Source organism: Pelmatolapia mariae, linkage group LG17, assembly GCF_036321145.2.
Source record: "Pelmatolapia mariae isolate MD_Pm_ZW linkage group LG17, Pm_UMD_F_2, whole genome shotgun sequence".
Taxonomy (NCBI): Eukaryota; Metazoa; Chordata; class Actinopteri; order Cichliformes; family Cichlidae; genus Pelmatolapia; species Pelmatolapia mariae.
Window position 1 is genome coordinate 24389510 of NC_086242.1, and position 17932 is coordinate 24407441.

Consider the following 17932-nt stretch of genomic DNA (forward strand, 5'->3'; position numbering starts at 1 on the left):
GAAAAACTGAGCAGAATTTGAATCTTTTAGTGAAGACTAACAAAAATGTCTGTGAGAATCTACTGTGGTGAGTGAGGCTGAACACCAAAAAGGAAGTGGGACTTTAGCTTCTATATCTCAAACCAGCATAAATTTGGGGTTTTACTAAGTGTGATTTCCGCATCACTGCCATGCCCGTAATTACAGCTCTCCATAACTTTTCAAGCATTGTATTTTTAAAGCCACACCAAACACATTTTATCCATCTGTTTTTCTAGTTATCAACATCAGGCATGATTTCAAATCATACTTTCTTTCACACATAAAAAGGCAGTGAAGAAATTACCTGGAATAAAAAGAATCCTCCTTAAAATCAAAGATGACCAAAGAGAACAAGTACAATTTAGCCTACGTTTCCATATAACATTTTGAGAGGAAAATTTAAACAGATTTCAGGTAAGTATAATTTAAAGAAAAATATTGCTTTCAAATGAAAGAAGAGACAGAACAAATTCAGTTTCCAATATGGATCAGGCAGTGACACTGATGAAGCCATTTAGAAAGAGTAGCTTAAACTATTAAAAATAAAATGAAATCTAATGAATTGTGTTTATATAATATGAAATGGTAACATAGTTTAATACAGAAACATCAGTTAGGGCTATTTATTATAAGGAATGGCAGATAGTAAATAAACAATACATGAAGCTAAAAAGATTGAAAAAAAAACAAACCTCCAGTATTCATGAAAAAAAAATGCGTTTATTGATCCATTTCTTATCTTTGACACCTTAATCTACTGTCTTGTGTTTTTGTGTAGATATCATCCTTGCTTACAAATTGGTGCTTTGTTGTTTGTGTGCATGAACATGTGAAGGTGATGTCGTAAGAGACATGATGTGTGGTTTGGTTGGCCTGTTGTTTGCAGACACACCCTGACATACTTCCTCTCTCTTTCCTTGATGTGTTTGTATGCGACTATTTATGTGTGGGTGAGTTGTTCAGAGAAGGGCATTCTTTAGACTGCAAGCTGTTTGCAGTAGCAAAGCATCAAAACTTTTTTGCAATTTAAGAAGTTAACAATATTAATTAATATTGTTAACTTCTTAAACTTCTTAAACAATATCTTTTGAATATTTAATTAATGGTCTTTACTTTTTCTACCGTATCCTAAACCTAACCCGTCTTCACACCTGTTTATTCTCTGTTATTTCCATTGCTTAATGAAGTGTAAACTATATAACCGAGGGCAGATTTGTGTGAAATACGAAATACACATGTATATGTCAATTTGTCTTTTACTGTATTGTTTTTGGTTCATTAAATGCTGCATGTTGCATGTACAATCTTCTGGTAAACATTGAAATTAGATGTGAAAAGTGTAGCAAAATATTTTAAAACAGGGTGGAGCTCATAATTGTGGTTTCTCAAGTGTGTGTGTGTGTGTGTGTGTGTGTGTGTGTGTGTGTGTGTGTGTGTGCGTCCATGTATACAGTTTATCGAAAGAGGAATAACTGATCGCCAGGCGTGCACTTTTGCTCAGTGTTGAGTGTGAAATGAACTGCTCACCCCAGTCAGGGGTTATCTGGGTAATGGGACTAAAGGTATATGTGTGTGTTGTGTGACGCATGTGGTTTAGCACCTCCACAGCAAGTTAACGAAGTCTTAATGTTCCCAGGATCCTCTGTCCACCCCAAGTTCCACTCCTTGCTGCTACTAGCATTATTGTTTTGTTTGTTTTGTTTTTGTGGTTGCTCATGTGGTTTAGCATTACTGCATTATTGAGACTGATTAACTGCCATTTTAAATGAAGATTGTGTTAAGTGTTGTTTAGTCCTTGTGGACAACAGAGCATTTTTTATTGTGGAAGTCACAAGTTATACTGAATAGTCAGTGCAAGAGATCCTAGTATGCAACAAATTTAAAGTTAAGAAAACAGATATATTTAGTCTGAATGATTTCTGTACAAGTGAAACAACTAGTAAGTTAACATAATTAAATATGGAATAATTTCAATAAAGAAATTGCTTTCCCTTTTCAAGTAAAAATGTGTGTGAGAATTAGCTGTTTTTAATTACTCTCCCGACATCATTATTATGATATTTTACAGAGCTAACTTAACAAGAAACTAATCATCCCTAGTGTTAAATGTATAGTTTAACAGCTTTGAATATGCATACTCTGTGAACATGGGCACTGGTCTGTTCATCTAGGTGGTAAATTGGGGAACCAGCATTGGGTAACATGGGTAGAAAGCAAACCAAGTGATTTACTAGGAAACCGTTGAATATCGTTTTGTGGGTTATAGGTCATTACTTTTGGTTTTTGTCTACTGGGTGTGGTCCTTTGCTCATGTTTTTTCCTATGACAGCTGTTTTCATGTGTTTCCTTTCTCTTGAGAATGTAGTACTGTTAACGGTTTGCACTGGGACCTGATTTGAATTATATAGTGTGCTGTGTGTGGATGTGAAACTTGTGTGGCTTTCAAAGCTGGCAGGTAACTTTGAGGTGACACTGGAGGTTAAGCAGGTCATGAGAAGAACTATGTGAACCAGGACTTAATATGCATGGTTTTATGAAAAGCACATAAAATCAGATCTTTTGTTATCAGCATAGTTGTTTGTGATCTGACCTTGGCCATTTTTATGAGTCATGACATCTCTCAGGTTTCACTGAACCTGTATACCTAGTTAATTTATATCTTTCACTTTGACATCTTTTTAATAGTCCTTAGGTAAATGCTTGTCTAAATGATACTTTCTTGTAGTTCTTCAAATTTTTATCGCATGACAAAGTTATATCAGTGCTATGATCCTGTTGCTTGTATCAGTTTTTAGTCAGCAAGCTTTTGTTGTGGTTTAAAATCAAAACTAAAACTTGATATTGATGGTGAAATAACCTGGAAAGGAAAACTCTTCTCTTTGTGATATTTACCTCCTTTATTCTTTTATGTCTTCAGGTAAGACCACACCAGTGAACATGACTGGTTCATCTGACTCTTCCAAACCCTGTGATCCTTTCAAACCATTCAGTGGCGAGGTCATTGACCCTTTTCAGAGTAAAAAGGGCCTGGGAGACCCATTCAGCGGCAAAGACCCTTTTGTCTCATCCTCAGCATCAAGTAAACCCACTAAAGGCTCTACTTTGGGTTTTACAGACTTCAATTCTGTAAGTTGAGATGAGTGATACTGTTTAACTGCCAGTGTGCACAACAGGTGTCACAGCTCAGTGCACAGAGGCACACTACCACAATTACAAGGTTTCATTTTACTGCAATGGAAGGATCCTGATGAAGACTACTGAGTGCCAAAAGTGCTGTTGAAGCACAAGACTTAGCAGAGTGTACAGTAATTTAGAATCCCAATGAGACAAAAACCCATCATCCTTTGGGTGTGTATGGTTGTCACTGTGTCCTCTGTTTCTCAGGACCATTTAAACAGCAGCTTTAAAGTAATTCAGCACAGCTGTTGTTCGTTCACCATATGAACAACACCCCCATAGCCTTTCACCCCATGTTTCATTCTTCATATGGATGGACTTTGTAGCTTTGATGACTGACAGTGTGTTAGGTGTTCAAAGAAAAGCTGGTAACAAAATTTAGAGCTGCTTATCAGGAGCTGTAAATGATGTTGACACTATGGACATTCAAAATGAAATAAAGAAATGAATTCTTCTTTCATACAGAAATCTTCTCTCTATATGTATAACATATACATCTAAAGCAAATACATAAATAAACAAAGCCAGCATTATCCTCTTTCATCTGGCACTCTTATTATAATTCGTCAGATCTATTATTAACTATATTACTATAGTTATTATTATTCTCCTTCTTCATTTTTTAACATAACTTACATCTCACAGCTTTAAAAGAACATCCACAAGTTATACCTCTGTAAAAGTTATACCTATATGCCTTACAGGCTTAATGTAAGCATCAAAATGACCTTAGCATTGTCCTCTGTCATCCATTGTTATTCTGCTTATGATAGGAATTACAGTTCTCTCATAAATGCCACTAAAGCACAGACTCTTTAACCACCTCACAGCTCCCAAATTGTGGCTGAAAATCTTAAGCGCATGCTGTCTTTACACTGTTACCACATTCATATAGTACAGTATGCACACATATAAATTGCTGCCACTCATGGTGAAAGAATTTTTTCGAATATTGTAATTAATAGTTGTCCCAACAGATAAAAGAAGTGTTCTTGCTGCTGAAAGTTAAAGCTGTGATAACACTATATAATATGACCTGTGACTAATGGTGATTGCTCTTTGGGCAGCCCATTAGAATTTATTGGATTCTGACAATCAGACTGGTGGTAGCATTACATTTTGATTTGGTTGTGTGGCTCAGCAGGTCATTTGCTAATCAGAAGGTTGGTGGTGGTCCAGTCCACATGCCAGAATGTCCTTGGGAAAGATATTGAACCCCAAGTTGCTCCTGATGCGTTCATCGGAGTGTAAATGCTAGAAAGCAAGTCTCAGACAAACGTCCTTGTATGAATGTATGTGTGAATGAGACGTGTTGTATCAAGCACTTTGAGTGCTCAAGGGTAAGATGAAAGTGTTATATACAAACCAGACCTTTATTATTATTATTCAATAGTGGTATTATTCTGATTCTGATTATCATTATTTTTATTATCCTACCCTCTGCTAAAGTTCTGAAGCATAACTTGTCACATAGCTTTGCGAAACCCTTAAAGAAGTTATATCAAAACGTAAATGCATAAAATATTAATCAAAACAAAGCTAGTTTTGTCCTCTTTCATCCACTTTTATTGTGTTAAGATTTACGGGTCTCTCATAAATGCCACCAAAGCATTACCTGCTGGTGCAACCAGTCTGTACAGCTGTCTGGTGATGTCACCCTTTCTCTCTCTCACTTGGGACATGGGGATAGACACATATACAGTACCAGTCAAAAGTTTTGACAAGTCTTCTGATTTAAAGGTTTGTCTTTATATTCATGACTATTTACATTGTAAATTCACACTGAAGCCATCAAAACTATGAATGAACACATATGGAATTATGTAGTAAACAAAAAAAGTGTAAAATAACTCAAAACACGTTTTATGTTTTAGATTCTTCAAAATAGCCACCCTTTGCTTTGATTACTGCTTTTCACACTCTTGGCATTTTCTCGATGAGCTTCATGAGGTAGTCACCTGAAATGGTTTTCCAACAGTCTTGAAGGAGTTCACAGAGAGGCTGAGCACTTGTTGGCCCTTTGGCCTTCACTGCAGTCCATCTCATCCTAAACCATCTTGATTGGGTTTGGGTCAGGTGTCTGTGGAGGCCAGGCTATTTGGTGCAGCACTCCATCACTCTCCTTCTTGGTCAAATAGACCTAACACAGCCTGGAGGTGTGTTTGGGGTCATTGTCCTGTTGAAAAATAAATGATGGTCCAACTAAACGCAAACTGGATGGGATGGCATGTTGCTGCAGGATGCCGTGGTAGCCATGCTGGTTCAATGTGGCTTCAATTTTGAATAACCCCCAAGAGTGTCACCAGCAATTTACCAATTTTCCCGACTGACTGACCTTCAGTTCTTGAAGTAATGATGGACTCTTGTTTCTCTTTACTTAGCTGAATGGTTCTTGCCATATAATGTATTCTAACAGTGATAAAATAGGGCTGACAGCTGTGATGATTTTCTCTACTTTCCTCACCACTCCACTCGCAGTTTTCCAGTTCCCCAGCCTCTACACCACACAGAGATGCAGCTAGTCAAAATGCTTTCTATGGTACTACTGTAGAATGTAGTTAACATGGGTAGGGGCGGGTGAGCACTTCTTAACCTTTAAGAAAGCTAAGTTAGGGTAACTTATTCATTGTGAGCACACTGAATTCTGAGCTCCACTGGAATGACTGAACTTCTTACCCTAGGCCAACAACCTTTCGGAAAAGATTATTTCTGCCGCATGTATCATCACTTATGACCACAGGTTAGAAAAGGGACATAGAGAGCTAAATTGAGAGTTTCGCTTTCATGTTCAGCTCTCTCTTCACCACGAAGAACTGACCTTAACCCAGGTTCACAAAACACATGCAGACTTGGGCCAAACTCGCAAACGCAAATATCCCTGAGATGATAAAGAGACTAACGAATGAACTTTCCCTTCCACTACTCTGGCATAGACCTTACCAGGAAGGTTGAGGATTGTGATCCCTTTGTAGTTGGAACACACCCTGCGCTTAGCCTTCCGAAAGATTGGAACCACCACCCCAGTCTGCTAATCCAGAGTTACTTCCTCGGATCACCAAGCAGTGTTGCAGAGGCGTGTCAACCAATACAGTCCTTTCACATCCAGAGCCTTTAGGAAATCAGGTCAACTGAACTTGTCCCATAACAAAGTTTTTCCTGCCCGGGTTGCAGCTGTCACCGGAGTTCCACATGCTATCCAAGCCCAATAGGACTCCTCCTTCAGCTTGATGGCTCCTTTCACCACCATGGAGGTGTAAAACATTGTCCATTTGGACTCAATGTCCCCAGCTTCCCTGGAATCCGGAAGTTCTGCCGCAAGTGGTTGTTGAAGTTCTCCTCTTCAGCAACCTCCTATTGGTGTGGGAGTATGCAAGGGACTCAAGAAAACTAGCGGATTATAGAAACCAACTCCACTTTAACCTCACCAAATCAGCATGTCAAGTATAAGAATAACAGCGATGTCAGCTTGAGAATACCTTTGTTTTACATTGATGTTATACTTCTTCTATTAATTGTATCTTGTAAAGCCAGGCTTATTGTGGTCTGAGTCCAGAAGAGTCTAGACATGAGACTTGCTAAATCCCAAAAATATTTGCGGTTTTTCAAAACTGTGAGTTTTTCCTTATAAACCTTTGTTTGCCACTGTTGGAAGCCAGCAAAGGAATCCTTAATAGCCCTCATTTTTGTTGGAAAAGATCTAAATTCTAATTAAAAGAACAGCTATTTATGTCTGTATCTAAGTATCTCAAAAGCCCACTTTAACTGTACCAAATAATCACAGCCTTTAAATTTACCCCACCCTCTGCAATGACACTACATAAACTGGCTTTAGAAGTTACAGTTTGGTATTGACACTGTAAGGCTTGCAGAACTGCACTGCAGAGAGTCTAATTTTCATGTTGTGCAGGAAAGGGTGTCAGCACTTTGTGTGGTTTTTTTGTTTTGGCAGGAAGAATATCATAGGTGTTTTCAGGTTTTACCAAGACCTTCACAGAGGCAAATGGGTTATATCAGTTGTGGTAGATCTGTTTTGGAATGAGTGTTACTCTGAATTAATTGAGTCACTGAGACTACAACAACAAACACAAACCTGTTGTGATCTTGGAACGGGTTACCAATCCACGGCGAGGCAAGACACAAACATTCACTCTCATGCCTGGATCCATTTTTAAATCCCCAGATAACCTTTTATTCTATTTTAAGCCTGGGAATAACTTTTCTGTCAGATTGGTTGACAACTCAGTTCAAATTTTCTGTTAGAATTATCTATTGAACACGAGACACCACAGTATCACTACTCAACTATCAGCTCTTGAGTCTGTCTGCCCTGCACGCTCTTGATGTTTGCTGCTATGTTTACCGCCTTTGTTAAACTACTTTGTTTTCAGTAGTTGATAAGTGTTTTATATTAACTTCTTATTCTTGTAATGTATGTCTTTGTCTTCCGTTACTGTTTTAGGTTTTCTCATTCTTCTCATGCATCTACTTCCATGTCTATCTTCAACCTGACACTGCAGCTAAGAACACTGTTTCATGATCTGTCAATGCAACCTAACCTACATTCACAGCTTTACTCGTTAAACTGTAGATTAATACTTCGCTTTACTTAAGACATATGTCTCCTGAAAAACATCACAGTTCATATAAAATGTTTACAGAATAAGTATTTGTAAAGTATTTGGTGTTTGGCCATCCAGACATTATTTGAACCAAGATGTACCATTATAAATTTGAATGGTTCTTGGATCTAATATTGGTATAACTACTATACTACTAAATCTACTACAGACAACATTTTTATTTCAGCCCTCTGGTAAGACGACCTTTACATAAAGGTATGTTAGCTTTAGACTGTTCTACTTGATTTACAACATTTATTTCCACTTTTCCAATATCAGGCGACTGCAGCACCAACACAAACAAAGACCTGTACTTCCTTCTTAAATTAAAAATAGTTTTTAAAAAAAAGTCATCTACTAAAGGCATAGCACACTTTGCTTTTAGTAGATGACTGTTATATCTGCCAAAACTAATCATTTCCATTGTGTTTAAAATACTCACACACAGATTTGTCATCTACTTTCTCTCACTCTCTGCATGTCACATCTTTTTCTTGTAGAGGTCTTGTTAAGCTTTGCTTAGATCTTTGTGTTACACATTCCTGCTTGAAGGGATTTACTGGCATTCTGTTTCTTCACAGTCCATCTGTCTTAGTTTTTTACTTTAGCTTCAATACCTTTTATCAGTTTAAGAATTGCTGATTTTATATGATTTATTATAAACTGTCTCGTATTCTAATGCTAGTAGAATCACTTGGTCTAAAAATAAATTACTAACAAATCGCTAAAAGTTGTTTTTCAAAATGGACTACACAGAAACTTGGCCAGTATCCATTTACATTGTCTGTTTGCTGTTGTGTGGTGTAACCAGCTTAGTTCCATTGAGGTCAGGTGTTTTTGGTTATTAACTTCTCTGTTCTATAATCCAACTCTCTAACAGGACCTGACAAAGTCAAGGTAAGAAGCATATTACATTCACATAAAATGATCATTTGGGAAGTGTTATCGAAAGAGCAAGAGCTTTAGTTGCTAAACTAAAATGAATGATGTGTCAAAAAATACAGAAACTGTTTTTAATTTATTATATGCATAGTGCTGTATACATATAACACAGGGCAGGGAGTCTTCTACTTTTAAAAGCTCTTGTAGGTGCACCTGCAAGCAGATTTTTAAAATGGTATTACTTGGTAGAAGTTTGAACACATATGCTAGTTTGTATTTCTTTGTATGTTAGAGGGAATGTTTGTATGTTTTTTATTATAGATATTTCAAATCGGTCACCTGTTTACACACTCATTCTTCAGTCTGCATGTCAAAATGTTTTACACCATCTCAACTGGGTTTATTCTTGACATCAGATCATCTGATGGTCAAACATTCAAGGCTAATCAACTTTGATTTTGACTAGACAAGACTACAATGAAAATTCTCTCATCTGGAATCATCAAATCAAAGTTGAGATTTTTACTCCTCTAAAGTTCCACTTATTTCTTCTTCTCCTTCTTGATTTATTTCACTTTTGTTTCTTTACAGTAGTTTAACCAGAAAGACCAAATTTGCACATTTTGCTTTCAATAGTTTATGTTAAGATGTACCTCTGTAAAATCTTAGTTTCTGAAAATGGTAACTGACAAACCTCTCCTCAGCAGCAATTGGTTTTAATCTTAAGTGGCTGGAGTGGTTCAAATGTTCCTCCATCCAAGCACTAATACATGTCAGTTCTACTAAACCAACCGAAGGTGCAATATCTAATCAGTATCCATCAGTATCCTGTTTTCAATCTGACACTGGTTCTAAATTACCTTTAATTTTTGGTATGTTTGATGATTGACTGCACTTTTGTTACTACTGGGCAGTAGGGCTGGGCCATATCATACCGTTCACGGTAATACCGGTATAATGTTAGGCAACGATAAGAAAATGAAATATCACGATAGAATATAGGTAAAACGCGCATGCGCAGTGCCTTTGTTTTCATACGCACATGGTGGAAAAAGCATGGCGGTGACGGAGAATGAGAAGGGCGAAAGCGGATCGTTGAATGAAACGGATGAATCAGAATTGGTTTGTAAAAATGCTGCAACTTTAATGGTGTGGAATTGGTTTGGCTTTCGTCCGTCAGATACACACCAAAGCACTATTTTTGGTAGCGCAGCTGCTTGTTTAAGTGAAAATACATGTTTTTTGGGTTTTTTTTGCACTAATAAAGTTGTGGAGTTGTAAAGTAATTTTCTCGTGTCAATTATATCGTCAGTTATATCGTTATCGCAAATTTTCAAATGTATATCGTGATAAATATTTTTGGTCATATCGCCCGGCTCTACTGGGCAGATGTCTAAATATGTGGATGGACAAATTTGTGTTCTTTTGCCCACAAATTCTTCTCTGATCTTGTTATGTGGACAAGGAATTATTTCAAAAACAAGGACTTATATTATTGTGCAAAAGTCTTGAGCCGTGCCTCATTTCCATATCTTTTGCTTTCAAGGAGCAACACTTTTTAAAGTGGTCTTGAGCAAGTTGTTGGGTTACTCAGACTCTCTTGAATGTCTTTCAAAGGACATTTGCTGCTTTTTCACTCATTTTCAGTTTTTTACTAGCAGCCTATCAGATAACACAGTTTAACAGGAATAAATTATCATTTTTACACCAACAAGAGGCTATTAGCGGAAAATTTGGCATATCTTCACATGGTGTGCAGAAAATTTGAGGAGACTAGACAAACAGAGAACTAAATAAGAAGTGGCAGGCCTATACACTATACACAGTGGCAGATGAATAGTATCTGAAAATCAAGTCAATTGGAAAAAAACACAGGACCTGATGGCTACATCTGGCTCTTCAGTTCATCCATTCACTGAAGCCTCATCAATAAATCTTTTCAGTGAAGGGGGCCTGTCCAGGAGCCCTTAAGGAAAACAGGGATAAAAGTATGATGTATGATAAATTGCACAAGAAATGGACTGAAAATCAGTGGCAACGGTGTGTGATGGACTGATGAATCTAGATCTAAAATTTTTAGTCAAGTGGTTGCCAGTATGGGCATCAGGAGAAGGTGCCGTGAGCTTCTACAGCTATCTGCAAAACCACCAGATTTTGATCCACAATGAAATGCCATCTGGAAAGCAACTGATTGGCAACAGCTAGTTTTTTTCCTCATGACAATTAACACACACACACTGTCCCACACACAAAACAATCAATGCTGTCAGTCACTTATTGGCCTCCCCAGAGTTTGGAACTCAACATTATTAAAGCAGTTTGGCATCCACATTTCAGAGCTTTGAATGGCCTTCAAGAAGCTTTAAGAACTATTCCTTAAGACTACTTGAAGAAATAACCAGAAAGGTGCCTAAGAGAGTTCAGACTGTATTGAAGAATAAAGGTGTTCATACCAAATATTAACTTTCAAGCTGGTTAGAACTGTACAAACTGTTTTTGACTTATATACTGTATTTCCATGTATGTTTACATATTTCAATAAATCTCTTCATCTGTTTTCCATTTTCTTTGCACAGGACTTTTGCACAATACTGCAAATCTCAACCCTCTCTCTCGCACTCTCTCTATCTTTCTCTTTGCAGTTCGGAAACGAGGCTCAGCAGTTAGAATGGGCTAAACGTGAAAGCGAGCGTGCAGAACGTGAGCGGCTGAAGAGACTCAGACAGCAGGAACAGGAGGACCTGGAACTGGCCATTGCCCTCAGTAAAGCAGAGATGTCCAATGCATGACCTGGAGGTCCCACTACATGTGAATACTTGTATAGCCATAGTGAGGCTAACCTGCAGACAAAGGTGACTGACTGAAATATTAAGACATGAAACACATCACTGAACTAATTACTGCACACACACACACTCACACAGAACTCCACACTCAGTGACTTTATTGGATTGGAAGAAAACAAGAAACTTTCAGACAAGTTTGGATGATGGCCCTGCAAACAGAAAAAAAAAACAGTAAAACAGAATTGTGGGTTGCAAAACATCATTGAAAAACGGGTGCTGACATGAAGAAAAGGGGAACTGAAATATAAAGACGTGGAAAGAAAGCTGCTTGGTAGAAAGAGTGTACAGGCCCCATAGTAGCTACACGGTAATGTTGTTTTACCTATAAGGGAGACTAGCTAATCGCTGCACGACAGTTTGTATCACTTCATGTTTCTTTGTTTTGTTTTTTAAGCTACACTCACCATATGGAAACAAACCTTGCTGTCCTTAACAGAAGAGCAGATCGCCTTTTCTTTTGTTGTAACAATCAGCAGCAAAGAAATTGCCCCTGTAATTCTCAGAAGGGACTTGAAAATTGGTTGTATCATTTAGTTAATAAAATTACATGATGTAGTAAGTACGTCAGTTAATATTCAGTGCTAAGCTGTGCTGCCGGTGGAGTAATGCATAGAATGAGGTTTAAATTCCCATTTGGTATAGAGAGGCTTAAAGAAAGGACTGGATTGAACAGGGTTCAGGACTTCATTTATTTCATTCAGTAATACTCATTAGGGGAGGGTTTAAAAAATCGATTTCCCCGATTCAAATCGATTTTTGTTTGAATAAAGCGATATCGATTCATTAAATCCTGATTTTTAATTATTTTTAAGTATTTTGTCAGAAACGCCAAAATCTCAGCTTAACCCTGGAGAACCCATGGGGTCAAATTTGACCCCATGGTTTCCCTAGAAAACCAATGGGGTCGGCTCTGACCCCATGGGTTCTCCAGGGTTAAAGCTCACAAAATGACTTCAACAACCACAAAACAGCAAATGAGAGCAGTTAAACGGATTCCGCGAAAAGACGTAAACACAAAGCGCGGATCGTTCACCCGAAGATCTGCGCACAGACACGCCGTCAGGTGCTGAAAACAAACAGATTCTGAAGTCGCAGGTTTTGGCACTTTCCGACCAAAATTCACTGATAGGCAGCAAAAAAAGATCAAAACTATGCTTCACGTGTGAAAAACATCGTTGTGAATTCCCTCTTACTTTACAGTTTTGCTTCCACCACGATAAAAATCACACTTCCTGCACAGCTCTCTCTCTCAGTCTATTTCAAGAACAGTTTCCAATCTGAAATCTGTTTTCAGCATTATGTACAGTTTTATGTACAGTGCTGTCGATCGCTGTTTTTTTTTCTCTGTAACTTTGCTCTGCTTCACTTCAGCAGCATCAGGTAATGTTTATATGCAGGTTCATGGTTTTCTTCCATTTTTGTTCTACTACAGAATATTTTTAAGGCGGTTATCTGCTTTAAAAAGCCAGGCCAGGAAAATCTCCTTCATGCTTTTCTGTGTTTTATCCTCAGTTACTTTGACACAAAGGCATCTGCTGTGATGCTTATACCTTTGATGAAGTGTCAACTTTTTATACATAGATATAAAAATATGGATACGTATTAATGAATGATCAGAACTATAATATTTCTGACTGTCTGAGTCGAAACTGAATCGAATTGAATCGGGGATCGAATCTGGACCTTCTGAGTCAGAATTGAATCAATTATAGAAATGAGTGACGATAACCGGCCCTAATACTCATTAAATATTCTTTTAAGGCCAGATACTTACACTAACAAAGACTGAGATAAGAAGTGAAAAGATCTATATTAACAGTATTTTTAAACTGTATTTAACCACTTTGTTTCAAGCTAGACTTACGCCAGTGCTTCATTTTTCCTCATGACTCCGGGTGAGCTTATATCTCCAAATATCAGGATTTAGAGATTAAACACTTTAACCAGATAAAGATTCAGGCAATCTGGGATGCCAAGAGCCTTATTATCCAATGGTTCCACTGTATAACAATTTTAACAGTAATACCTTCATGAAATATTCCTTCTGTGTGCTACTGAAATTCAAAGGCCTCAAGGAACCGCAGACAATATTATCTTTTCAGGTGTGTGCTGTAGTCCCTGAGTTTAAATGGCTTCTCTTGTGAATTTGTCTTTTAGCCCCCAGTTTAAATGTGACATAATGTGAAAACCCACTTTACTTTGTGTTGTGCTTATTTATCATAAAGAAATAAATAATACACAGCAGGGGAAAGAGACTGAGAATAGGGTTGGTTTTTTTCTTTGGTACTGTTCTGCCTTGAGTCTGTAGCTTATATGTTTCTCTTTTTCAGTATTACGTTTGCCTCCCATCACAGACGCTCCCTTCCTCTGGCTCATCAATTCAGTTTAAAAAAAATCTTTTAGCCTGGCAGTGTTTAAGGTACAATGTTTATTGGCTCTTATTCACATTATGGAAAATGAAGACATAAAAGTAACAGAAGCTGAGGGAAGCATTATGCACTACATTGGTTTCCTCTAATGTGATAACTACCTAATGAATGAAAATAACTATGTCAGGATATCGACATATTCTTTGGAGTGAGAGTAACGTACTGTAAAAATATATTTTCCGTTATCATGAGTGACGTCATCGTGTAAAGAGTCCTCTGCACTGACCTGTAGTGCTTTCTTGCCGTCTCTGCGGTGTATATAGACAGAGCCTATGCCTCTTCTTGACAGCTGTACTGACAATGATGTGATATCATACCACATCCAGCAAATGAAATAAAAGATGAGGGAATTAATTTTCCATATTTCAACTAGTCTGTTTTTTATTGATTATTTTTTAGAAACTGATGGTTACAGCACTGTTTTTAGTTGATGACTACAGAACAGCAAACACAAGTTGCAGATAGATTTCTGACTCACTGGAAACTGGATATTGAAGAGTGCTAATTCTTATGTGACATAGTTTGATGTTCCATAACAACTCACTTTGTTTATTTTAGGAGTTGTCTCTTTACTTGAACTATCAACCAATGCTTAAGGGAGACAGAAATAAGTTGTTTCTAGAGTTTTGTTTTGTTTTTTATCTGGATTTATTTTTTTTAAACTGTCCCAAAAAACAGATTTCATTGAACTTAACTTCTGAGCTGTTACTGCAAAGCAAAGCTTACTGATGTGATCTTTATACTGTAACACTGCATTGGATGCAATCTGATGGAACCTAAAAATATTTCAGTCATTCTGAAATCACTTCAGATTTGTTGCAATTTAATGAAAATATAAACTCCTTCTAATAACAGAAAACACTGGCGTACATTCTGCTTAACTTGAAGTTTAATACATAAAAAAATGTACTGAAATGTCCAGGTTGCGTCAGATTTCAGTCCAAAACTATGATGGGATGGTCCCAAATAAGAGCTGGAGGCGTGTAAAGGCTGTGAAAGTGGCTTTGTACTGAGTGATATGACAGAATGACCTCAAATAAGTGTTACACTTGCTTTTCCGCTCATCGCATAGAAAAAAATTGCTGGTACTAATGTGGTTACTTTCATGACTGCAACATTGAATTGTTTGTTTTTTTTCTTCCCAGATGTCTGACATGTTGAAACCACTTTCCAGGGGGGTCAACATTATATAAATCCTTGTAATGTGAATTCACCAAAAATAGGAGTGAAAAGTGAAGTTAAGGTTGATAATGCACCCCTGATTCTGCGAGTAAGAAGTGTAAACTGCCTCTCTCAGCTTTTTTTTGTTATGTTTACACATCAAGAGTGTTTCTTTTACTATAGCTGTTACTGAGTGGTGTCCTTAGTATGTGATAAACCTGCTTTCATCTACTTCTCAGTCATAAAACACATGTTGGCTTTTAAGTCTCTGCCGTGAATAGAAGCCCCCTCGTGTCCGTCCGTTTTCTCAGTTTAAATAAAACTGTTCATGAGCTTCTACGCGCCAGCAGGTCGTCAGCTACACACTTGTTTTCACTGCAATATAAAAAGTTACAGTTAACTTAATTGCTATCGAGTAAAAAGCTTATAGTGTGGTATACTAGAAGTTGAATAAAAAGCTATGTGTATTATCTAAAAGGTGCAGTATGTTCAATACCTTACTGCAGAATTGTTTTTCACAGTGGCTAGTGGTGTTACTTTTGTTTGTTAACCAGATTTCTTTAATTCTTACAGCACATTGACATCAGATCAAGCATGTATTCCAATAGCAGTCACCTAACAACTCATCTATACTAGCTTGAGAAGCAATGTGATCTAAGCTTCTTGCTTGAGGCATCTCTAAACTTGTCACTGCTAATTGTGACATAGTAGTCTAACTGTTTCGTTAAGGTGATATCATAGCAAGAATGTTCAAATCTCCTTTGAGCTGGCCCCTCACAGGTGGAGTTTGACTTTTCGGCTTCCTGCCACAGTTCAAAGACATGGTTGGTTTGACTTCAACATAGGCTGTGATTTTCACACAAATATGCTTCATAACCTAACATGCTGTATACCACTGAGGTCACAATGTGGGAGATTTGCATGTGGTACTGAGCCTGAAAGAAGTCTGTATAGATACAGCTAGAGGACTGAAGCTTTTGCTGTTCTTCTTATAACTATGTGGAACCCACACTGGCTTAAGTGCTATAGAAGTTTATTTTTCCCAGAACTAAAGAGAGTGTCCTTTGACTGAGTGTGTATGTGGATGGCTCAGCTGAATTTTGAAAGCAAAACGTGGAATCGTTCTGTATATTATAGGGCAGGGAGGTGCGTTATCTTTATAGCACAGCTGACATTCTATGGCAGTGTATATACTTCAACAAGCTAGGATGTGATGTAGGAAACAGAGGGACCTGTGATTATGCCAACACACTCCTTGAGAAGTAGGGTTGGACAGCATTTCTATGGGTTTAATTCTGATGTTCTGCACCAATGCTGAAAACAAAACTTGAAATATTTCAAAATTCAGAAATTAGAGTGTGTGGTGAGATGGAACGACATGCACATTATCATTAGCACCAAGAACTAGCAGCACTCGATACTCAGTCCTTCTGTAAAAGACCGCATATGATGTGTGTCTGCAATCACCCCGTCTGCTGTGTACTGCTTAGAGTGCTGTGTTAACAGACTGGTACCATTGTTCATACTGTATTTGTCATTAGATACCTCCATTGTGCAATAGATATGTTTCTTTTATTGTTGTTTTATGTATAGTCTGAAAGAAGTCTAATTTTTTTATATGTTGTGTATGTTTTTAATATAATTATTTATGTATCCACAGCCAGCCACTCTTCTGACCTGATTTTCTTCCAAGCATCAAAAGCCTTTTATCGCAAAATCCTTTTTTTTTATTTTGAGGAAAAACAAGTAAACACAATGTTACTTACTAAATGTTATTAAAATATCAACAGTGTTAGCAGTTCAGAAATATCAGCTTATGATTGATGATAAGTGTCAAAATTACGGCTTAACAATTTCTTTGTTTTAATGTTCATTTTATCAGAATGGTTCATGTTTTCTTGTAGTGTGAAACCACTGAATTCTGTCTTTGCTGGCATGCTGATGCTTAATATTAAGCAGGCAAAATGAATTCATTGTGTCATTCGTCATTTATTTGATTTCTTTTCTAACTCTTGTTGTTGTTGCTCTCTCTGCTATCGACAAATTATTCAGCGCTGTTTTTATAAAAATGCATACAGTGCGTGTACGGTCTCTGTAGTATCATGTCTGGTATATGTGTCCTAACAGCATAAACAAACGAACCAGTGAATTTTAGAGGAAAACATTTGGAACAACGGATAGAGAACAGAGGTTTACCTAGAAAAGTGAGGATCTATATGGTCTCTATATGGTCTGTACTGTTTACTAGAATAAACATTTCCATTAATGAATGCATGTTTGACTTGTCAACAGTTTTGTATGAATATTCGTAAAGCTTAATATAATATTACATGTTTAGAAATCTTAAATTCTTAATTACATATTTAGGGACAAAGTGCCAAATTTAATTTATTAAATCCCTAAATTGCAATTCCATTAAGAAATAAAGTGATTTTAATCATTTTAGAAGCTATTAGAACTTAAACATTCATCCTTCAGCATTTTCAAAGTAATTTTTTTTATCCCAAACAATCTTTTCCAAAGCAGACATCTCTAGCAGTATTCACAGTGCTTCACTTCTTCCACATTTTGTCAGCCTGATTCATTCATTTTTCACCTGAAAATTCTACACACAATCACCATAGCAACAGTGACGAAAGTTTACAATTCTCCATTTCAACTAAACTCTTCATTTTGAATGTCATGGCAAAGGATGTCAGTACTTGTAATACTTGTTCATGGTATGCATTTGTTTTTTAGTTTTAATACATATGGATGAATTTCAAGCAGACCTTTTATTCATGGATTATTTTTGCGT

At 37.1% G+C, this 17932-nt stretch overlaps 1 protein-coding gene across 12 annotated transcripts in view; it reads left to right on the forward strand.

Moving 5' to 3' along the window:
* LOC134646545 (epidermal growth factor receptor substrate 15-like 1) overlaps nucleotides 1-17409 on the forward strand; it is a 57141-nt gene extending 39732 nt beyond the window's left edge. For 8 of the 12 annotated variants that reach the window (XM_063500323.1, XM_063500328.1, XM_063500324.1 and 5 more), the window contains 3 exons: nucleotides 2939-3100; nucleotides 8698-8714; nucleotides 11342-17409. In XM_063500323.1, coding sequence (XP_063356393.1) covers nucleotides 2939-3100; nucleotides 8698-8714; nucleotides 11342-11488 — 326 coding nt within the window. In that variant the 3' untranslated portion in view covers nucleotides 11489-17409. Of the gene's footprint in view, nucleotides 1-2938; nucleotides 8715-11341 lie in introns of all 12 variants that reach the window. The other 4 variants (XM_063500330.1, XM_063500332.1, XR_010096756.1 and 1 more) reach the window with 3 other exon arrangements.
* Nucleotides 17410-17932: the final 523 nt, after the last annotated feature.